A 23,220-nucleotide genomic window follows, 5' to 3' on the forward strand; every position below is an offset into this window, starting at 1 on the left:
GTAAAGGAAGGGTAGGGGAGGTTAATCAAAATTTAAGATGTTATAAGCCATATGGAAAACTACTTTTTTGAATAATGGCACACCCAGAAGCCATAGAAAATTTTAGTGCCAGGGATAGGATACATTCCAGTGAGTTAGTTGTTGGCCAAGGAGGTCTCTGATGCCCCCAAAACATTATAGGCTATTGCCAAAGCCCTTGGTTTCCCACCAGGAATAGATGGTAAGACCCTATTGCTGAAGACTCCATATGCTTGGACTGCAAGATCACTGAGAAATCAAGCTGGAGCTGAGCTAGAAACTTCTTCCCTGTAGACTAGCTGACAGAAAGCTGGTAGAAGGCATTCTGCATGCAGTTCAATGGGAGAGAGAGAAATCACCAGTGAAGATACTCAACAGTGGATACTGCAAGCCTTGTATTTGGCCAGCCAAGCCACATGAGCCAATGGATGCAATAGTGGCACATCTGTCATGGTGGAAACCAGCTGCTCTCTAATGGGCTGGAGGCCTTCTCCATGGGAGGGAATACATCCTTGATACTGAAAACTTAAAGCAGGGGTAGTCATGAGCCCTAGGGGTGTAATGTCTGCTGCTGTCTGGCTAAATGTACATCCTATGCTTATCAAACTGCCCAGCAAGCACTTCTCTTAATGTTCATACCCATATATTAATGTTACTCTCACTTTTGGCAGAGAATCTTCTCTTTTCAGATGGCAGAACCTTGGGATGACTCAGAAGACATCAGGGTGCTGGAAAGTCACAGGAGTGCTCAGCATTGCAATATCTCCATCACACCTTCCAAAGCTCAGGGTCTATTGTGGAAGAGGTGGTGGAAAGAATATAAGAGCCAAAGGAAGGGTAGGACTCCTTACAATGTGATCCCTCCACACACAAAATGGCCTGGATATCCATGACCTCACAGTGCCTGACACTACCTACACAAGACCATCATAATAGGAGGAAAAGATCATGACATCAAAATAAAAGAGGGACTGATTGAGATGGAGAGGGGATATGATGGAGAATGGAGTTTCAAAGGGGAAAGTGGGGGAGAGAGGGCATTATTACCATGGAATACTTTTTATAATCATGGAAGTTGTTAAGAAAAAAAGTTTGAAAAGAAAAAAAAATTTTTTTTAAATAATTAAAAAAAGCTTAAGATGGGTGTGGTGGCAAATGTCTTCAATCCCAGCTTTTTATTTTTTTTAATTAATTTATTTTTTGAGAGAGAGAGAGAGAGAAAGAGAGAGAGAGAGATTGGGCACACCAGGGCCTCCAGCCACTGCAAACAAACATATGTGCCATCTTGAGCATCTGGCTTACGTGGGTCCTGGGGAATTGAACTTAGGTCCTTTGGCTTTGCAAGCAACTGCCTTAACCACTAAGCAATCTCTCTAGCCCCCCCCCCTTTTTTTTTTGCTTTTTGAGTTACAACCTTGCTCTAGCTCAGGCTGACCTGGAATTCACTATGTAGTCTGAGTGGCCTCCTACTTCTGCCTCCCAAGTGCTGGGATTAAAGTTATGCACTAACATGCCCTGCTTTCCAGCACTTTTTTTTTTTTTTTTTTGAGAGACAGAGAGATTGGCATGTAAGGGCCTCAGCCACTGCAATTGAACTCCAGATGTTTTTGCCACCTAGTGGGCATGTGTGACCTTGTGCTTGCCTCACCTTTGTGTGTCTGGCTTACATGGGATCTGGACAGATAAACATGGGTCCTTAGGCTTCACAGGCAAGTGCCTTAATCAGTAAACCATCTCTTCTGACTCCCAGCTCTCTTAATCCCAGCACTCAGAGGGCAGAGGTAGGAGGATATCCGTGAGTTCAAGGCCACCCTGCAACTGAGACTACATAGTGAATTCTAGGTCAGCTTCCACTACAGTAAGACCCTACCTTGAAAAAAAAATAAGTTTAAGATCACCCTTAGTTACAAAGCCATTTCAAGGCAAACTTGGGCTACATGAGACCTGTCTTAAGAGATTTTACACATATACATATACCTCCTATCTATGTATCTATCTCTACCTAATATATACATGAGAATAAACTCTGGGTTGGAGAGATGGCTTGGTGGTTAAGGCACTTGCCTGACAAATCTAAGGACTCATGTTTGACTCTACAGATCCCACATAAGCCAGGTGCACAAAGGGGTTCGCATGTCTGGAGTTCAATTGAACCGGGGCTTTCAGGGTTTACAAGCAAGTACCTTTGACCACTGAGCCATCACCCTAGCTCCAGTTTAAAAAAAAATTATGGGCTGGAGAGATGGCTTAGCGGTTAAGCGCTTGCCTGTGAAGCCTAAGGACCCCGGTTCGAGGCTCGGTTCCCCAGGTCCCACGTTAGCCAGATGCATAAGGGGGCGCACATCTGGAGTTCGTTTGCAGAGGCTGGAAGCCCTGGCGCGCCCATTCTCTCTCTCTCCCTCTGTCTTTCTCTCTGTGTCTGTCGCTCTCAAATAAAAAAAAAATAAAAAATAAAAAAAATTTAAAAAAATTATTTATTTGAGAGAGAAAGAATGGGCATATCAGGCATCCACCTACTGCAAACAAACTCCTGATACATGTACCATGTGTATCTAGCTTACCTGGGTCCTGGGGAATGGAAACTGGGTCCTTTGGCTTTGCAGGCAAGTGCCTTAATCATTAAGTGATTTCTCCAGCCCACCTAGCTCCAGGTTTTTTTGTTTTGTTTTGTGTGTGGTTTTTTCATTTTAGTTTATTTTTCGAGGTAGGGTCTCACTCTAGCTCAGGCTGACCTGGAATTCACTCTGTAGTCTCAGGCTGGCCTCGAACTCACAGTGACCCTCCTACCTCTGCCTCCCAAGTGCTGGGATTAAAGGAGCGCACTACCACGCCCAGCTTTTGTGTGAGTGTTTTGAGGTAGGGTCTCACTCTAGCATAGGCTGACCTGGAACTCACTCTGTAGTCTCAGGCTGGCCTTAAACACATGGCAATCCTACCTCTTTCTCCCAAGTGCTGGGATTAAAGGTGTGCACCACCATGCTGGCTAGCTCCAGTTTTATAAATGTTAAGTATGAGATTTTCTTTTTGAGGCAGGTTCTCACTCTTGCCCAAGCTGACCTGGAACTCATTCTGCAGATCAGGCTGGTCTGGAACTCACAGTGCTGGGATTAAACACCTGACCTTTCTTTTATTTATTTATTTATTTTTTAGTTTTTTGAGGCAGGGTCTCACTCTAGCCCAGGCTGGAATTAAAGGCATGTGCCGCCACACCTAGCTGTTTGTCTTTTTGAGGTAGGGTCTCACTCTACCTCAGGCTGACCTAGAACTCACAGCGATCTTCCTACCTCTGCCTCCTGAGTGCTGGGATTAAATGTGTGCACCACCAAGCCTAGTTTGGTTTTTGTTTATTTGAGATAGGATCTTGCTATGTGACTCAGACTGGCCTTGAACTCATGTCAATCCTCTTGCCTCAGCTTCCTGTGTGCTAGGATTATAAGAATGAACCATGCATACCCTGCTAAGATGATTAGAGAAATAAATGGCTCATTCCATGGGTTCATTTGATTAGGTCACTGTGCCTGGATATTTGCTCAAATAGCAAACTAGATGTTGTACAGGAAGGTTGTCCATGCACCCCCCCACACACACACCCAAAGTACTGTAGTCCCAGGCCAGCCTCAAACTTACAAGGATCCCCCCCACACACACCTCTGCCTCCTAAGTTCTGGAATTAAAAGCATGCACCACCACCTGCAAGTCAGCAACCTAGAAACCCTGCCTGAGTTTCCAGCCCACAGTCTGAGAATTCAAATTCAAGACAGCAATACCAACTCACCTGTTCTCCAAATATCAGCTTTACCAGCCTCCACACACATATCAGCATAAACCAGAGCCAATGCCTTAAGGGGAACCTGTGTGTTTGTCTGCCTCTGTTCTCTACTACTGGATCTGCTTCTTGGAGCTTGACTAATACACTGGATAAAGAAATAAATAAGGGTATATTCTTTCTAAGCCTAGCACCTGCAGAGTTCTTTGCATGTCTTAGTCTTCGTGACATTCTTACCCATGCCAGCGCTCTAAAACACAGCTTCTGATTGGTCTTGTTTTGCAGATGAGGGGGCTGAGGCCCAGAACCTTTCCAAGGTTCTGGAAATGATAAAGCCAAGTTTGGATCCATGCAGTCTCACCCCAGCCCCTGTGGGTGGGCTCTTCCCACCACGGAACATATGTAAAGATGCTTCAAACAAGAGGCAGGACATGAATAACATGTGATGTCATTTTGTTGTAACACTTACGAACAGGATGAATAGGAAGAAAGGAAAGGGGCAAGGTGTGGGATGTTAAAAACCTCAGATCCTATGGGTGCAATTTCTGGAACCACCACCAGATGGTGCCAGATAAGGCTGCACAGACCTCACCAGGATCCTGGTTCAGGGCTGGGCTCTGGACTTCTGTTCCTGGTTCCAGAGTTGGGGACCTGGGAACTCCCTTAGTCCAGGGTTCCCAGACCCCAGGGCCTGGTCTCAGTGGACCCCATATGTGGAAGTGTAGTTCTATTAGCCCAGTCTGGGACTGGGTCCAGCCCAGCCAATGGGGCAGAAGGTCAGCACCTGGGTCTTTCTCTAGCTGCTGGGGCAGTGGGTGGAAGGATGGGCTCAAAGCCAGTCAGGTCACTACGCAAAAGTTCCGAGTAATCCGCCGCCAGAAGTTGCGACTACGGCTGCTGAGAGCTACCTCAGCTGCCTCCTGGAAGACAGCTTGGACGTTGTTATGAAGTCGGGCAGAACATTCAAGATAAGCCACTGCGCCCACAGATCTTGCCATATCTTGGCCCTGATGGGGAGAGACAGACAGGGTTTCAATGAGTTGGGGTTACAGGGTGGCCCTTGTATCCTCCCTCCCCGTGGCCTTCTTGGTCATATCATGAGTCTTGCAGACAAGGATGGAAGGCGGGGCTTTTCTAGGGCACCCTCAGTGCCAATGTGTTTGATTGATCAAACATTTACATGAACTTAATTGTGTTTCCTACCTCAGGCTGGATCATTGCCACTCAATTCAATTAGCTAACTTTCCATTACCCATATGCTGCAGAGAGGAGCCCACAGACTAAATAACATGGGCCTCAGGGTCCCCATCTGTGAAGTGGGTGGGCAAGACTGACTTCTATTCACAGTCCTTGTTCTTCCTTCTGGAGCGTTTCTGGGTACCACTTCCAAGTCCTGGTAGCTCTTGACCCCTCCTGACAGCTTCCAGGAGCCCTGAGTGTGCTAACACATGTGACACAGGGGACAGCTATCCTGAGATCCCTTTCCCCAAGTATCTGCCCTCCCCTCCACAAACTCCCCCCCCACCCCAGTTGGCTTCCTACCCTGTGGTAGGTCACGGGCTCCAACCCATTTTTCCGCAGCTTGTTCACCAGCACCTTATCCTTGCGCAGGTCCGTCTTGCAGCCCACGACAATGATGGGCACTCCCTTGCAGAAATGTGTCACCTCCGGGTACCACTGCAAGGGGCAGGGCTATGTGTGAACCATCACAGGGGAGTTCTATCCTCAGTGGGGTGCTCTCCTGCTCCATGGTTAGAACACCAATGATGAGAATTTACGAGCTGGGCGTGGTGCTGCACGCCTTTAATCCCAGCACTCAGGAGGCAGAGGTAGGAGGATTGCTGTGAGTTCGAGGCCACCCTGAGACTAGATAGTGAATTCCAGGTCAGCCTGAGCTGGAGTGAGACCCTACGTCGAAAAACCAAAAGAATTTACATGCCCTTCGGTGGTGCATGCTTTTAATCCTTGTACTGAGGCTGAGGTAGGAGGATCACTGAGTTCAAGGCCAGCTTGGGATACAGAGTGAGCTCCTTAGGTCAGCCTGGGCTAGAGTGAGAGCCTCAAAAAAAAAAAAAAAGAATTTAATTTACATGCTCTAATGGCAGGTTCTGTAGTTTCAGTTACTGACACCTTGGTCACACAGCTGGAAATGGCAGGAGTTGAACACAGTGAGTGGGGCTCAACTCCTCCGCAAGGACAGAGCTCCTATGGGTTCCTTCAAACTGGGCCACATACGTATATGTTTAGAGTCAGGGAACCCCTAGGGCTCACTGGTTAGCAAGAATAGCCAAATTGGTGAGCTCCAAGTTCAGTTTGAGACCCTGTCTCAAAGAATAAGCAGGAGAGCAACAGAGAAAGTCATCCAATGTCAGCCTCCGGCCTTCACATGTGTACACACTTGCACTCACATACACATGAACATACATATGCACATGCATGTACATCATACACACATAAAATATACTTACATATGGTTGCAGCAGCTCCCTGCCTCAACAGTTGTTGGCCTATTGAGGGAGAGTTCCTCCTGTGTGGCTGTGCTATAGAATAGGAAGCCACCAAGGCCTGGTTATTTTAGCTTGGACCACACAGCTAGGGTACTGGAGATGCAGAGGTGGCTTTCCACCCCGAGGAGTGTACGGTGGCCTAGGGATCCTGCTCAGGAAAGCTAGCAGAATGGTCCAGCTCCTGGAGCCAAATGGAGCCTAAGTAGAGTAGTCTCTCCATGTCCACTAATGGCCATCCTAGGGAAAGGGCTCCTGGGTGGATTTTTTTTTCCACCCGAGGAAGGGTCTTGCCCTAACTCAGGCTGACCTGGAATTCATTATGTAGTTTCAGGTTGGCCTTGAACTCATAGCCATCCTCCTACCTTTGCCTCTTGAGTTTTGGAATTAAAGGCATGAGCCACGATGCCTAGCTTTTTTAAAAAATATTTTATTTATGTATTTGAGAGAGAGTGAAAGAGGCACAGAGAGAGAGAGAGAGAATGCGTGTGCCAGGGCCTCTAGCCACTGCAAACTCCAGACATATGCTCCACCTTGTACATATGGCTTTATATGGGCACAGAGGAATCAAATCTGGATCCTTAGGCTTTGCAGGCAAGTGCCTTAACCACTGAGCCATCTCCCCAGGCCCTTTGGGTGGCTCTTCTGAACCCAACAGTGAATCCTCACCTGGGTTGAGCCTGTAGGAACTTTGGCACCAGGATCATCCCTTCTTCACTGCAGTTGGTGCTGGACTCAGCACCCACTTTCCTGGCTCCCCTGCTTTCCCCAGCTCACCCCTCTTCTCTAAGGGCTAGACTGGTGGTCTCCTCCTTGCTAGCAGTTTTGGCTTTCTGATGGCCTCCTTGGGTCCCTGGCTGTATCCTACCTAAATGTGGCAATTTGAATGCAATGCTCTCCAAAGACTCATGCATTTGAACTTTTTTGTTTTGTTTTTTTTTCAAGGTAGGATCTTTTTTTTTTTTTTTTGGTTTTTCGAGGTAGAGTCTCAGTGTAGCTCAGGCTGACCTGGAATTCACTATGGAGTCTCAGGGTGGCCTTGAACTCACGGTGATCCTCCTACCTCTGCCTCCCAAGTACTGGGATTAAAGGCGTGCGCCACCACACCCGGCCAAGGTAGGATCTTGATCTAACCCAGGCTAACCTAGAATTCACTATGTAGTCTCAGGATGGCCTCAAACTCATGGCAATCCTCCTACCTCTGCCTCCTGAGTGCTGGGACTAAAGGTGTGCATCACCACACCCAGCTTAAACTTTATTTACTTATTTATTTATTTGGAGGGGGCAGATAGAGAAAGAGAGAATGGGTGCATCAGGTATTCTAGCCACTGCAAACAAATTCCAGATGCATGTACCACCTGATGCATCTGGCTTATGAGGGTCCTGGGGGATTGAACTGCAGAACCCCAGAAAATATTTTCTTAATAAAGTTCAAACAGGGGCTGGAGAGATGGTTTAGCAATTAAGGTACTTGCCTGCAAAGCCAAAGGACCTCGGTTCAGTTCCCCAGGATCCAGGTAAGCCATATGCACAAGGGGGTGCATGCGTCTGGAATTCGTTTGCAGCGGCTGGAGGCCTTGGCACACCCATTCTCTCTCTCTCTCTCTGTCTGCCTCTTTCTCTTGCACACTCTCTCAAATGAATAAATAAATAAAAAAAATATGTTTAAAAAAAACAAAAACAAAGAAAAGAAAATACTTTCCGCCAGGGGTGGTGGCACATGCTTCCAGTCCCAGCATTAGGGAGGCTGTGGTAGGAGGATCACTAAATTCAAGGCCACCCTGAAACTACATAGCTACATAGTGAATTCCAGGTCAGTTTGGGCTAGGGTGAAACCGTACCCTGGAAAAAAAAAAAAAGAAAGAAAATATTTTCAGACTGGAGAAATGGTTTTACAGTTAAGGTACTTGTGAAGCCTAAGGACATGAGTTTGACTCTCCAGATTCCACATAAACCAGACGCACAAGATGATGCAAGCGCACAAGGTCGCACATGCACACAAGGTGGTACACACGTCTGGAGTTCAATTTCAGTGGCTGGAGGTCCTGGTGCACCCATTCTCTCTTGCTCTCTCTCTCATAAAAAGAAAGAAAAAGAGCTGGAGAGATGGCTTAGTGGTTAAACGCTTGCCTGTGAAGCCTAAGGACCCCAGTTCAAGGCTCCATTCCCCAGGACCCACATTAGCCAGATGCACAAGGGGGCACATGCGTCTGGAGTTCGTTTGCAGTGGCTGGAAGCCCTGGTGCACCCATTCTCTCTGCCTCTTTCTCTCTGTCTCTCTCAAATAAATAAATAAAAATGAACAAAAAAAAAAACATTAAAAAAAGAAAGAAAGAAAGAAAGACAGGAAGAAAGCAAAACAGCACTTGGGAGGCAGTGGTAGGGGGATTGCCATGAGTTCAAGGCCACCCTGAGACTACATAGTGAATTCCAGGCCAACCTGGGCCAGTGTGAGATCTTACCACGAAAAACCAAACAAGAAAAAAAAAATTATTCATTTATTTGCAAGGAGAGAGAGAGAGAATGAATGGGCATGCAAGGACTTCCAGCTGCTGCAAACAAACTCTTGATGCATGCACCACTTGGTGCATCTGACTCTCCCCCACCCCCGAGTTAGGGTTTCTCTAGCTCAGGCTGACCTGGAATTTACTATGTAATCTCAGGGTGGCCTCAAACTCACAGCACTCCCCCTACCTCTGCCTCCCAAGTGCTGGGATTAAAGGTGTGCATGTCTGGCTTGTGCATCTGGCTTTATGTGGGTACTGGGGAATCAAACCCAAGTTGTTAGGCTTTACAGGTAATCACCTTAACTGCTTAACCAATGGGGCATCTCTCCAATATTTGAATTTTTTTTTAAATTTTTATTAACATTTTCCATGATTACAAAATATATCCCATGGTAATTCCCTCCCTCCCCACCCCCTTTTTTTGGTTTTTTGAGGCATGCGCTACCACACCCAGTTTACTATTTTTTAAAAATAATAATGAGTTGGGTGTGGTGATGTCTGCCTTTAATCCCAGCATTGGGGAGGCTGAGGTGGGAGGATTGATGTGAGTTCAAGGCCATCCTGAGATTACATAATGAGTTCCGGGGAGGAGGGGGAGAAAAAGAGCAAATAATGCACAGTGCCTACTGTGGGCTAAGTTTTTTTTTTTTTTTTCTGAGGTAGGGTCTCACTCTAGCCCAGGCTGACCTGGAATTCACTATGGAGTCTCAGGGTGGCCTTGAACTCGCAGCAATTTTCTTACCTCTGCCTCCCAAGTGCCGGGATTAAAGACGTGTGCCATCACACCTGGCTTAAGTTTTTAATGAATGTTGCTGCCACTGCCATCCTTATTACTGTCATTGCTAACACCCCAGGGATAAAAGGCCCTTATTCCTTGGGTAGCCACCCTGTACCCTACCTAACTGACTTGCAACTCCTACAGGATCCTTACAATATGTTGCTCAGAAGCCTTGGCAGCAGTGGGTAAGAGGGGCTGCCTCATGGATAACACAGAGGAATTCAAGACAATATCTTTGACCCCAGTAGGCAACCTTAGGACTCCCATATGACTGGGGCATCCTGGAATGGGGTGCTGAGAGCTGCCAGAATTTGACTGTACAATTCATGCAATCTCCAGGAGGGTCTAGGCTGGGGGGAGACCAGCCTAGTCACCCAGCATTCATAGCAGAGTCACAAGGGAAAGAGCTGGTGTTCTGAGTCTATAGTCAAAGGCAAGCATGCAGCCACTGACTGGTATGGAGGCCAGTGAGCAAACCTTGCCCACCATATTCCTGTGTGACCCTAAGCAAGTCACTACCCTTTTCTGGGCTTCAACTTTTCCCCATGCATATACCAAAGGCATTGAACTTCAGTCATCTAGGGCGTGCCAAGCTCTGACAGCTGGCAAGGTCAATGGTGGAGAACAAAAGCAGTCTGAGCCGGGCGTGGTGGCGCACGCCTTTAATCCCAGAACTCAGGAGGCAGAGGTAGGAGGATCGCCATGAGTTCGAGGCCACCCTGAGAATTCCAAGTCAGCCTGAGCTAGAGTGAGACCCTACCAGGAAAAACAAAAAACAACAACAACAATAACAAAAAGTAGCCTGGCTAATGGGACCTGTGTCTCCCTCACCCTGGCACCTACCCTGTTAGAGACGTTGTCAAAGCTGTTTGGACTGGTGACGTCAAAGCAGAGGAGTAGGACGCTGGCATCAGGGTAGAACAGGGGCCGAAGGCGGTCATAGTCGTCTTGCCCTAGGCAGAACAGGGCAGGGGTCACTCTCGGCAGGCCATCTGCCAGCATCTCCCCAACATCAGGGAGTTCACCCCAGCACACAGAAGCTGCTGGAGAGCAGGGCCTAGTTTTATGCCTCATGTGGACATCCCCTTGGGTCAACGCTTACCCGGCCTACCTGTGGTATGTGCCAACCTGGACTTGAGGGACTGTTGCTGGGAGACTGTTTTGGAAGGAATGAGGGCAAGGGAGGGGCTGGGCCTAGGACAGCCTGGAGGAGGTAAAACCCATTCCACCAGGAACCAGCTTTGCCCTGAGCTTGGGGGGTGAGGAAGAAGGGTCCCCCACCAAAGGGTTGGAGAGCCTGTTGAAAGGAAGAGAACTATGGGATTCCTTGAGTTCAGTATCTTTTCTTTTATTTATTTGAGAGAAACAGAGAAGGGGAGAGAATGGGCATGCATATGAGGGGCTCTTGCCACCACAAATGAACTCTAGAGGTGTGCACCATGTTGTGCATCTGGCTTTACATGGGTATTGGGGAATCAAATCAGGGCCATCAGGCTTTGCAAGCCAGCACAACAGACTCATCTCCCCACCCCTGAGTTCAGCTTTGAGCTCACCCTTGTGGAAAGACAAGGAGTCCAGAGAGCAGAGGTCAAGGTCAAAGGTTTACAGAAGCTAAACCCAGAATACAAAGCTTGGGAAGCCAGCATCAGTTCATCCCTGCTTGTCTCCAGGACTCAGGGGCTGGCCCAGGGTAGAGAAGCTGACAGACACAGGTATAGGAGCTAAGGGGGAACCAGAATTCCTGGGGCTCCCCTGTCCTACCCATGCCTTTCCCTAAAGACTGGTTGGCTTCCTTGGCTCAGAAGGGAAAAGGACTCCATTCTAGGCACCTGGAACCCCAGAAACTCCTCCTCCCCTTTCCTCCCCCAGCTTCACACCCACCTGCTGTGTCCCAGATTTGGAGCTGAACAGGTTTACCCTTCACCTGCAGATTGACGGTGTACCGCTCAAACACTGTCGGGGTGTAGCTCTGAGGAAGAAGGGAAGAGACGAGGAAGCTTCAGAGCAGTGTGGGGTGGAACAGACACTCCAGAAATGCTGCACATCTGCACATAGCCCCTAAAATCTGATGTTGGCAAGGTTCTCACCTTCTCAGGATTTGTTATCCTTGATTGTTTGTGTGTGTGTGTTTCCTTATTTTCATTTATTTATTTGAGAGTCAGCGAGAGTCAGACAGAGAATAGGCACACCAGGGGCTCCAGCCACTGCAAACAAATTCCAGACACATGCACCACCTTGTGCATCTGGCTTACATGGTTACTGGAGAATCAAACCTGGGTCCTTAGGCTTTGCAAGCAAGTGCCTTAACTGCTAAGCCTTCTCTTGAGCCCATGTGTGTCAATGGCTGTCTTGCTAAGTCCAGTTGTTCTAACTGCTACCTCACTGTTGCTTTTTTTTTTTTGCCAGTAGTGACAAATTATGCCTTCCTTCTGGAAGTTTTCTTCTTTGATTTCAGGTTGTCACGTTCTTTTGGGTTGCTTTCAACTTCTCTGGCCCCTCCATCTGTTTCTTTTGTGGGTTCTGCTTACCACTTAGTGTTGTTTTTTGATGGTGGTGGTGTGTTGTCTAGGCTTTTCCTTATTCTAATGACTCCTTTCTTTCTTTTTTTGCGGGGGGGGGGGGAGGAGGAGTTTTGAGGTAGGGTTTCACTCTAGTCCAAGCTGGCCTGGAATTCACTATATAGTCTCAGGCTAGCCTCAAACTTACGGCAATCCTTCTTCTATCTTTACCTCCCAAGTGCTGGGCTTAAAGGTGTGTGCCACCATGTCTTGCTTGTTTCCCTTGACTATGAAAGCAGAAGATCAACATTCCCATGGTAGGGGTAGAGAAGAATCCGTGGGTTCTTCCATATAGAGTTCTTGGCACATGACCTGGCACAAAACAAGCGCCTATAGATGCAGCTACTGGTATAAGCTTTGTCCCCCTACACAGGGGACCTCCCATGTCTGTGCCTTCATGCATGCTCTCCCCTCTTCCTGGAATGACAATCTAGCCCTTTTCCTTTCCTGAATATACCCATTCAGCAACACTAACACCTTCTCTAGGCCCAACTCTGTACACTGAGGAACATGCAATGAATAAGACTCAAGCTCTTGGGGTCTTTCCTATGTCTATCAACCTTTAAAGAATTTTTTTTTTGAGGGCTGGAGAGATGGCTTAGTGGTTAAGCGCTTGCCTGTGAAGCCTAAGGACCCTGGTTTGAGGCTTGATTCCCCAGGACCCACGTTAGCCAGATGCACAAGGGGGCGCACACATCTGGAGTTTGTTTGTAGTGGCTGGAGGCCCTGGTGCGCCCATTCTTGCTCTCTCTCCCTCTTTCTCTCTATGCCGGTCACTTTCAAATAAAAATTTAAAAAAATTAAAAAAAATTTTTTTTGAGACAGGATTTATGTAGTCCAGGCTAGTCTTGAAATTTCTTTTTTTTTAAATTTTTATTCATTTATTTGACAGCAACAGACAGAGAAAGAGGCAGATAGAGAGAAAGAATGGGCACGCCAGTACCTCCAGCCACTACAAATGAACTCCAGACGCGCACGCCCCCTTGTGCATCTGGCTAACGTGGGTCCTGGGGAGTCGAGCCTTGACCCGGGGTCCTTAGGCTTCACAGGCAAGCGCTTCACCGCGAAGCCATCTCTCTAGCCCTTGAAATTTCTATAAAAGCAAAATTGTCCTTGAACTCTCCTTATCCTTCTGTCTCCAAATTCTAAGTATTGGGATCAAAGGTATGTAATCCATACCTAGCTTTAAAAAATGTTTTAGCTAGGAGTGGTGGTGCACTCCCTTAATCCCAGCACTCAGGAGGCAGAGGTAGGATTGCTGTGAATTTGAGGCCAGCCTGAGACTACATAGTGAATCCCAGGTTAGCCAGGGCTAAATAGTGAGACCCTACCTCGAAAAAAAAAAAAGTTTTGCCAGGTGTGGTGGCTCACGCCGTTAATCCCAGCACCCAGGAGTCTGAGATAGGAAGATTACAGTGAGTTCAAGGCCAACTTGTTTTATTTTTTGGATTTATTTATTTATTTATTTTCAGGGAAGAGTCTCACTGTATCTACCCCAGGTTGATCTGGAACTCTAGCTCCAGGCTGGCCTCAAACTCACAGCAATCCTCTCACCTTGGTTTCTCAATTGCTGGGATTAAAGGTGAGTACTATCATGCCTGGTTCCTCTCAGCCTCTTGAAATGTGACCCTATGTAGTCTCACGATGGCCTTGAACTCACAGTAATCCTCCTACCTCTGCCTCCTGAGTACTGGGATTAAAGAATTGTGCAACTATGCCTGGCTTTTTTTCTTTTCTTTTTTTTTTTTTTTTTTAGTAGGGTCTCACTCTGGCCCAGGCTGATCAGCAATTCATTATGTAGTCACAGGGTGTCCCCAAACTCCAGGTCAGCCTGGGTTAGAGTGAGACCCTACCTCAAAAAAACAAAATAAAACAAGCAGCTGGACGTGGTGGCTCACACCTTTAATCCCAGCACTCAAGAGGCAGAGGTAGGAGGATTGCTGTGAGTTTGAGGCCACCCTGAGACTACATACTGAATTCCAGGTCAGCCTGGGCTAGAGTAAGACCCTACCTCGAAAAACCAAAAAAATAAATAAATAAATAAAATAAATAAATAAATAATAAAATAAAATAAAACAAGCAAACAAAAAAGATCTAGGGGCTGGAGAGATGGCTTAGCAGTTAAGGCATTTGCCTGCAAAGCCACAGGACCTAGGTTTGATTCTCCAGGACTCACATAAACCAGGTGCATAAGGGGCACATGCGTCTGGAGTTCGTTTGCAGTAGCTAGAGGATCTGGCATGGCCCATTCTCTCTATGTCTGTCTTCTCTCTATCTCTCTCCCTCTCTCTCTGTTTGCAAATAACAAATGAAATAAAATAAAAAAGATAAAGTCGAATGAACTTGATGACCTGAACTTATATATATATTTTTAAACATATTTTTTTATGAGCAGAACGAGAGAGCGAGTATGTGTGTATGGGTGTGCCAGAGCTTCTTGCCAGTGCAAAGGAATTCCAGATCCATGTGCCACTTTGTACATCTGGTTGTATGTGGATATCTGGGAATTAAACTCAGGCTGGTAGGCTTTGTAAGCAAGCATCTTTCATCTCTGAGCCATCTTCCCTGTCCCTGAGGAGACCTTGAACTTCTGATCCTTCTAAGTACTGAGATTACAAGTGTGTACTAATAAATCCGATTATTTCCCTTTCTCTTTCATAAATTAAATAATTAAAAAGGAGGGGGAGCCGGGTGTGGTGGCACATGCCTTTAATCTCAGCACTTGGGAGAGAGAAGTAGGTGAATCGCTATGAGTTCGAGGCTGCCCTGAGACTACATAGTGAATTCCAGGCCAGCCCGAGCCAGAGTGAGACCCTACCTCAAAACACCAAAAAAAAAAAAGCGCGGGTGGAGGGGTGCTGGAGAAATAGCTCAGCAATTAAGGCACTTGCCTACAAAGCATAAGGACCTGGGTTCAATTCCCAGTATCCACATAGAGCCAGAAGCACAGGGTGGCACATGCCTATTCTCTTTCTCTATCATAAATAAATAAATAAAATTATAAGTCTGGTTTAATGACAGAGGGTGCTCAGCACTGAAATATCTCTATCACACCTTCCAAGGCTCAGGATCCATTGCAGAAGAGGTGGCAGAAAGAATGTAAGAACCTACCTAAGGAAGGGTAGGACACCTTACAACGTGCTCCTCCAGACACAAAATGGCCTGGATATCCATGACCTCACAGTGCCTGACACTACACAAGACCATCATAATAGGAGGAAAAGATGATGACATCAAAATAAAAGAGACTGATTGAGAGGGGGAGGGAATATGATGGAGAGCGGAATTTCTAAGGGGAAAGTGGGGAGAGGGAGAAAATTACCATGGGATATTGTTTACAATCATGGAAGTCGTCAATAATAAAAAATCTGGTTTATATCGTGCTGGGGGTTGAACCTGGGAATTTATGCATATTAGGCAAACACTCTGTCAACTGAACTAATCCCCAGTCCATGTATTTGCTATTTTTAAAATAAAATTTTGTTTATTTCTATTTATTTATTTGAGAGCGACAGACAGACAAAGAGGCAGAGAGAGAGAGAGAATGGGCGCGCCAGGGCCTCCAGCCACTGCAAACGAACTCCAGACGCGTGCGCCCCCTTGTGCATCTGGCTTATGTGGTTCCTGGGGATTCGAGCCTTGAACCAGGATCCTTAGGCTTCACAGGCAAGTGCTGAACTGCTAAGCCATCTCTCCAGCCCAGATGTTTTTGCTTTTTTGAGACAGATCTTCACTCTGTAACCCAGACTGGCATATAACTTACTAGGTTGTCCAGGCTGGCCTCAGACACTACAATCTTCCTCAGCCTCCTGAGTGCTATTTGGATGACTGGCATGAGTTACCACACCCAGCTTGGCTTCCTGAATCTTAGATCTCGTAGGCCTTCATCACTTGTCCAGGGATGGCTGATGAGGTCATAGTGTTGTGGACCCCAGTCCTCCTCCCTTCCTGGCTAGGTGGGGACCCCACCTGCCTGTGACTCAGTAGGACTTTGTCCTCGTCCACCTGCTGCCAGTCCTGACTCTTAACCAGGCCCCAGCCAGGTAGGAGGGACAGTCATGGCAAGAGGTCAACATGTCATCCAAAGTGCTTGGGAAGCCATAGGGGTAGAGAGCAGAGTGGGCAACTTTGGAGACATCAGCACCTGCCACCTTGTCATTTCTTCTACTAACAGGAGCCTACAGGAACACAGGCTCACACCACCACCCCCGGCCTGCCTAGAACTCCTTTTCTTTTCTTTTCTTTTCTTTTCTTTTCTTTTCTTTTCTTTTCTTTTCTTTTCTTTTCTTTTCTTTTCTTTCTGGATTTTTGAGGTAGGGTCTCACTCTAGCACAGGCTGACCTGAAATTCACTATGGAGTCTCAAGGTGGCCTCAAACTGACGGTGATCCTCCTATCTCTGCCTCCCGAGTGCTGGGTCTTTTTGACTTTTTATTAATAGCTTTCATAAGTATAGACAATAAATGATAATTACCACCCAACACCCCATAAGGACTACTTTTCTTACTGGGGGACAGTACGATCTGGGAGGTAGAGTATTGGCTTTGAGATCAGATGGATCTTGGGCCAGCACTGTCATTTATTCATTAAAGGGCAAGAGTGGGTTGGAGGGATGGCTTAGAGGTTAAGGCACTTGCCTGCAAAGCCATAGGACCCTATTTCGATTCTCCAGGACCCACGTAAGCCAGATGCACAAGGGGGCGCATGCGTCTGGAGTTCGTTTGCAGTGGCTGGAGGCCCTGGCGTGCCCATTCTCTCTCTCTCTCTCTCTCTTTCTCTGTCAAATAAATTAAAAAAATAAATAAATAAAGGGCAAGAGAGTCTCCTTAGGATGAAAAGACCCAGCATGTATGCTCACTACTTAACTTGGTTGCTACATCCTTTCCCCTCCAGCCTTGGCCCTGAAGCAGGCACAAAGCTCCCGGCATGGCCCCCCATTGAGGGATCTCCTAGTCTGAGCTGCAGGACGGCTTGCCACAAAGCTCTTGAGAGACACAGGTCAGCGCCTTGCAGAAGCCCAAGCCTATAATCCCACACTTGGGAGGCTGAGGTAGGCTGTGGGTGAAACTGGAGGTAGCTAGCCTGTGGCTAAAGAGGGAGAAATTTTCAGATCAGCCTGGGCTAGAGTGAGCCCCTACTTAAAAAAAAAAAAAAAAAAAGCCGGGCGTGGTGGCACACGCCTTTAATCCCAGCACTCGGGAGGCAGAGGTAGGAGGATCGCTGTGAGTTCGAGGCCACCCTGAGACTCCATGGTGAATTCCAGGTCAGCCTGGGCCAGAGTGAGACCCTACCTCAAAAAACCAAAAAAAAAAAAAGCAAGCTGGATGTCATGGCACCTGCCTTTGATCCCAGCAGAGGTAGGAGGATAGCCAGGAATTCCAGGCCACTTGTGAATTCCAGGTCAGCCAGGGTTAAAGCAAGAACCAAACCTGAAAAAACAAACAAACAAACAAACAAAAATGAGCTTAATGACCTTGGTTTGATTCTCCAGTACCCAGATGCACAAAATGGTACATGTATCTGAAGTTCTTTTGCAGTGGCTGGAGGCCCTGGTACACCCATTCTCTCTCTGTGTCTCTCTTCTATCTTTCTACCTCTTTCTGCTTGCAAATAAATACATTTTTAAAAAGCAAATAAAAAAAAGGGGGGAGTAATGGCCTGTAACCCAGTGCTCTCTAAGGCTCCAATGTGCCTGCTTCAACATCTCTGATGGGCTGAACCTCTTAGAATGTCAGGACAATCCTCAGGAGGCCTTGAGGGGGGAAGTGACTAGCCAGAGACCATATCCTAGAGGGCTGGTGAGTGACAAAGGCAGGTATGCCTGGCTTCAAAGACCAGGCTCTGTCCCCAGCCACCTGCCTCTCCTCAGGTCACCAACTCAACCAGCAGCATCAGAAGTGTGCAGAAGGAGGTAGGTTGCCTGTTTGACTGAGAAATGTCCCCTCCCTTACTATGGAATGTGAGGCTGGAGAGTTTTTGTCATGCTCTTTGACCCCCCCCCCACCCCCAGGCAAGACCCACTATCTTGTCCAATGAGGACAATAAGCATCTAATCTTATCTGTTGTACATAGCAGGAGCACGAAGCTGGGCCGGTGCTGGGCCAGGACGACGGAGGTGACTCAGCCCCAGACTGGGCCTGCCCTCACAGGGTTCAGACAGGCAGGACCCTCATGGGATGAGGACACAGGTCAGAAGGACGTCAGGGTTCCTCAGGCAGGACTGGGTGCTCCCACTATCTCATAGCCTCATGTGTTGTGGGCCACTGGGCTTTGGCCTACTGGGAATGGCTGTGTTGCCAATGCCGCCTGGGACTGCTCGGGGACTGGCATCCTGCCTGCCCCAGGAGTTCTCCCCATCTTGCTTCCTCTGCCTTGAACTTGAAGTTGAGCCACAGCCAATGAGGGTCACCGAGGTTTCTACAAATTACCAGCATGCTGTCTGTCCTTTGCTGCCTATCGGAAAGCCGGGATGATGGGACACCAAGCTACTGGCTCCCCGGGCTTCCAGAGCTGCTTGGAGGAGTCTGGGTCCAGTTGGCAGAAAGAACACTGGTGGCTTCAGAATGCCCTGGTGGGGGTGGGGACCCCTGAGCTCTAGAGGAGCTTTATCACCACAGGGCTGTCCGCCCCCTTGCAAGACCTCCCTTTCTGGCCTCAGTTTCCCCATTTGTAAAGTGAAGGCTTTTCTGTTCTTGAATCTTTTTTTTTTTTTTTCCCCAAAGAAGGGTCTCACTCTAGCCTAAGTTGACATAGAACTAATTTATTCTGAGGGCCCCATCTGGCCTTGAACTCATATTGACCCTACTACCTCAGCCCCCCAAGTGCCGAGTCTAGATCTAAAGGTGTACACAATCGCTGCTCTTGAATCATGTGACTGAAAAGAGCCCTTTAGCCAGTCTTGGTAGCACATGTCTGTAATCCCAGCACTGGAGAGGCAAGAGGATTAAGAATTCAAAATCATTCTCAGTTACACAGCAAATCCAAGTCAGCTTGGGTTACATGAGACTGTCTCAAAAACCAAACAAAGGATAAAAACAAGAACAAACAAACCAAAAGCTTCTATGCCTGTAATCCCAGCACTAGATCATGGATGTGAAGACAGCCTGGACTAAACAAACAAACAAACAAACAGATAAGGTGGCGGTACATGCCTCCAATCTTAGCACTTGGATAACAGAAGCAGGAGAAATATTAGTGTGAGACCAGCCTTGTTACATAGGGAGACCTTGTTTCCTCAAAAAACTAAGAGGCCGTGGTAGTGCATGCCTTTAATCCCAGCACTTGGGAGGCAGAGGTAGGAGGATCGCTGTGAGTTCGAGGCCACCCTGAGACTACATAGTAAACTCCAGGTCAGCCTGAGGTAGAGCGAGACCCTGCGTTGGAAAACCAAAAAAAAAAAAAAAAAAAAAAACAAACCCCAAAAAACCAAGAGGCAGGGAAGAACCTTGTTTATCCCCCTGGTGACCAGTATGCCTTCTTGTCACCCCACTGTGTCCTTTGAAACACAGTTAATGGACTGCAAGGTATCCATTTCCATGGCTCTCACATCAACTGTCACCATCTAGTATGTCTGATCAAGGATGATGGTGGTTAACACCCCACCCCTAGTCTCCTGGGTGCCCTCCCCAGAGTCCCTGGGCTGTTCTCAGCCTGACACAATGGTGGAATTCCTATGGATAGCATCTGGGGACCTGGAAGCCACAAAACCAGAGGCTGGGCATGGAGGCACACCAGTAATCCCAGCAGACTTCAAGAGACAAAGGAGAGGAAGACAAAGGTCAGCTTGGGCCAGAGTGAGACCCTAACTCGAAAAACAAACAACAACAACAAAAAGCCAGCGAGGGCCTGCCCGTACAGGGTGGCAAGGCTCAAGCCATGTTTGCCTGGCTGGCGTCTCCTGCTTCTGCTTTCACACTGCACAGCCTTGCACGACCCCAGAGCCTGGAAGGTTGCAGGGACTGGAAAGGACGAGGAGGTGTGGCTGGAGGCAAACCCACAGGTTCCCAGGATTCGCACTTTTTACATGGCCCAAGGAGGCACCCACCAAGTGGGCCCAGTCAGCTGAGCCCAGAACACAGAGGAACTGACCATCTGCCTAACATACACTCTATCTCCAGACCAACCTCAACACCCCACCACTCCACGAGGCTGCGGGGTGACACTAAGCAAGTCATGAGGGGCACAGTGTTCCTTTAGTGTAGAGCTGAGGTGTTAGTGCTGCTGCCCGATTCCAGAGCTGGCACAATCTTCCTCTCCAAGGTGGAGCCCAGGATATGCACCATAGCGGCCAGGGAGGGATAAGAGATGGCTCTCCGGAAAGCCATCATTTGACAACTTTCAGCCAGTCCTTCAACTTTCATCTGAGCATTTGACTTCACTCTCTCCTCTATCAACTCAGGTGGGCACTACCATTAGTATGATGCAATTAAGGAAACAGGGTAAGAGACTGGTCCGACTTGGGCACACAGCTCTAAGAGGTAGACATGACTTGAGTCTTGCCATTCTGGCTCCAAAGTCTTCACTCTCTCTTAGTCAAGTTGTGGCACCAAGTGCTGTCTTAGGACCAGCTCTGTCCACAGGTGGCCTGATTCAGTCTCTGTGACACCCCTCCCAGGTAGGTGCCATGGGTCCCGCTTTACAGATAACATCACTGGGGGCTTCGTTCCTAATAGCAAAGACAGAAAGGCTCTGCCCTTGACCTCGGGTCCTGATGGGAGACACCCCACCCCCCACTCAGTCTTCGGGTTGGGCCCATCCACAGCCAGGGCATCTCTGTGCAGATGGGCAACCCTGGGGCATCCCAGCGCAGAAGCGGAGCAAGGCCACCGGTGAGGGTACTCACCTCGGGGAAGGCCCCGTCGGCAAAGACCATGAGCAGCGACGTCTTCCCGCAGCCCCCGTCGCCCACCACGACCACTTTGACGGTGCGCCCGCCGGGCGACGCCTCCTCGCCCTCGGCCTGGGCCGCCTTCATCCCTGGCGGGCCGAGGACCCGGCGGGCCCGGAGCAGCGGGGCGGCGGGGCTGCAGGCTGGCGGCGGCGGGCTGCGGCGCGGGGCTGGCCCGGCGGGGCAGGAATGTGGAAGGGGCGGGGCGGCGGGAGGAAGTGGGAGCGGGGCGACCGGGGCGGGAGGCGGCCTGGGGGCGGGGGCCCCTAAGCCCAGGTGAGAGGCCGGACCCGGACAAGAGGCACGGGAGGCTGGTGGGACCCTTGTTCTCGCGACCCACTGAGCCAATCAAGGAACGTTTATGCAGCACCTACTGTGCGCGGACACTGAGACACGCTGTGGTCAAGGGGGGAAGACAAGAGGGATGGGGGTGGGTGGGGAGTGAGGATGGGGAACTGGGAAAGAGGAGACACCTGGCTCACCTGCCCTGGGAAGGAGATGGCTATGAACGAATGAATGAGTGAATGAATGATTGAGTGCATTTCCATCAGAGTCCTACTCCAGTTGGTATAGGTCAGATGAAAGCAGTGTTGGCTCGGGCATGCCCCAAGTGCCATTGGCACCGCAGACTCGCCTCAAACACCACCAGGAAGCTTCCATGAAAGTGGCTGGCTACCTGTTTCATCTAGGCTGGTGGTGATCTGGGGAAAGGGTGGTGGAGCCTAATCTTCTATTTTATGTATTTATTTATTTACTTATTTGAGAAAGAGAGAAACAGAAAGAGAAAGAGAAACCGACAGAGAATGGGCACACCGTGGCGTCCAGCCACTGCAAATGAACTACAGATGCATGTGCCCCCTTGTGCATCTGGTTTATGTGGGTACTTGGGAATCAAACCTGGGTCCTTAGGCTTTTGCAGGCAAGCGCCTTAACCACTAAGCTGTCTCTTCAGCCCCACTTACTTTCCATCTCCAAACTGCTCATAGTGGCCTCTGGCATATGGCCGTTGCCATGAGTGGTTTTTAGATCAGTCCCAGTTTTCAAGTGCCTGGGGACCCTGGGCTATTCGAGACAAAGCCCCTACTTTGAGAAGCTCATGATTTAGAACGGGACACAGGCAGGTCATTGGTATGAGAAGAGCTTCCTGAGGCAGGTGGACAGGACAGGAGGTTACAAGGGGATCTGCATCCATTTTGGAAGAATAGTAAGCACTTCTGATAGGTCAGAAAGGATGTCCTAAAGGAGGGACTGAACCAAGGGTGACTGGAGTTCCTGCCTCCATCTTCTCAGGGACAGGACTGAGGGGAGAGCTTAGCTGAGAGCTGATTCTTAGATGTAGGTTGGGTACCGGGAATAAATCCAATATTGAACCAGAAGCTTAGTGTCTTCTCTCTCTTCTACCCTTAGTAGCCAGAATTTAAGTCTTAAGCATGGGCTGCCAGACGTGCTGGCATACATACACCTTTAATCCCAGCAAAGGCCAGCCTAGACTACAGAATGTGATAGGTTAGCCTGGACTAGAGTGGGACCCTACCTACTTAAAAAACAAACAAACAAAACACCCCCAAAACAGCTGGCTATGGTGGCACACGCCTTTAATCCCAGCACTTGGGAGGCACAGGTAGGAAGATCACCATGAATTTGAGGCCACCTTGAGACTCCATAGTGAATTGCAGGTCAGCCTGGGCTAGTGAGACCTTCCCTTAAAAACCAAAAACAAAAACAAAAAAGGAGGGGGGCCTAAGTGTCTTCTCAGACCTTGCTTGGACTAGGTGTTTCCATGGAAGCTAAACAGAACAGGACTGAAGTCTGGGTTTTTACCTCCCTCTGCCATATTGGTCATGATGTCATCCCTTATGGAATTCAAAGTCAGGCAGATGAAAAACACCTTCAGTACCTTTGGCTCTCACGGTGGCCAGTGAAAGCATCCCATCCTTTAGTTCTCTTTTGGGCAGCGGCCAGAGCTCAGCCTGGGAGGCAGCCTCTTCAGGGTAACTCCACCTTTCAGATGCCCCTTCCTCCCCGAAACTGCCACAGGGCTGGGCAGGACTTGGCTCTGGGTTGGGTGTGTAGCTGAGCAGTGCTCCCGCCCCAAGGAGTGGTGAGGAGGGGCCCCGTCCCCCACAGTCAGCTGTCAGCCTCGTCATCTCCTGAACTCTTCTTGCAGGCTGCTGTCATCAGGCCAGCCTGGGAGGCAGGTGGG

At 48.6% G+C, this 23,220-nt stretch overlaps 1 protein-coding gene across 1 annotated transcript; it reads right to left on the reverse strand.

Moving 5' to 3' along the window:
* Positions 1–4,220: 4,220 nt before the first annotated feature.
* On the reverse strand, positions 4,221–21,120 carry Rhod (ras homolog family member D). The gene is made up of 5 exons (XM_012948399.2): positions 20,973–21,120; positions 11,455–11,542; positions 10,417–10,526; positions 5,327–5,461; positions 4,221–4,791 (listed from the first exon to the last, which is right to left on the reverse strand). Exons 1-5 carry the CDS (start codon positions 21,102–21,104, stop codon positions 4,624–4,626), a joined length of 633 nt encoding a protein of 210 aa, XP_012803853.2. The 5' UTR covers positions 21,105–21,120; the 3' UTR covers positions 4,221–4,623.
* Positions 21,121–23,220: the final 2,100 nt, after the last annotated feature.

Source organism: Jaculus jaculus, chromosome 1 (genome assembly GCF_020740685.1).
Source record: "Jaculus jaculus isolate mJacJac1 chromosome 1, mJacJac1.mat.Y.cur, whole genome shotgun sequence".
In the NCBI taxonomy this organism is placed as follows: domain Eukaryota; kingdom Metazoa; phylum Chordata; class Mammalia; order Rodentia; family Dipodidae; genus Jaculus; species Jaculus jaculus.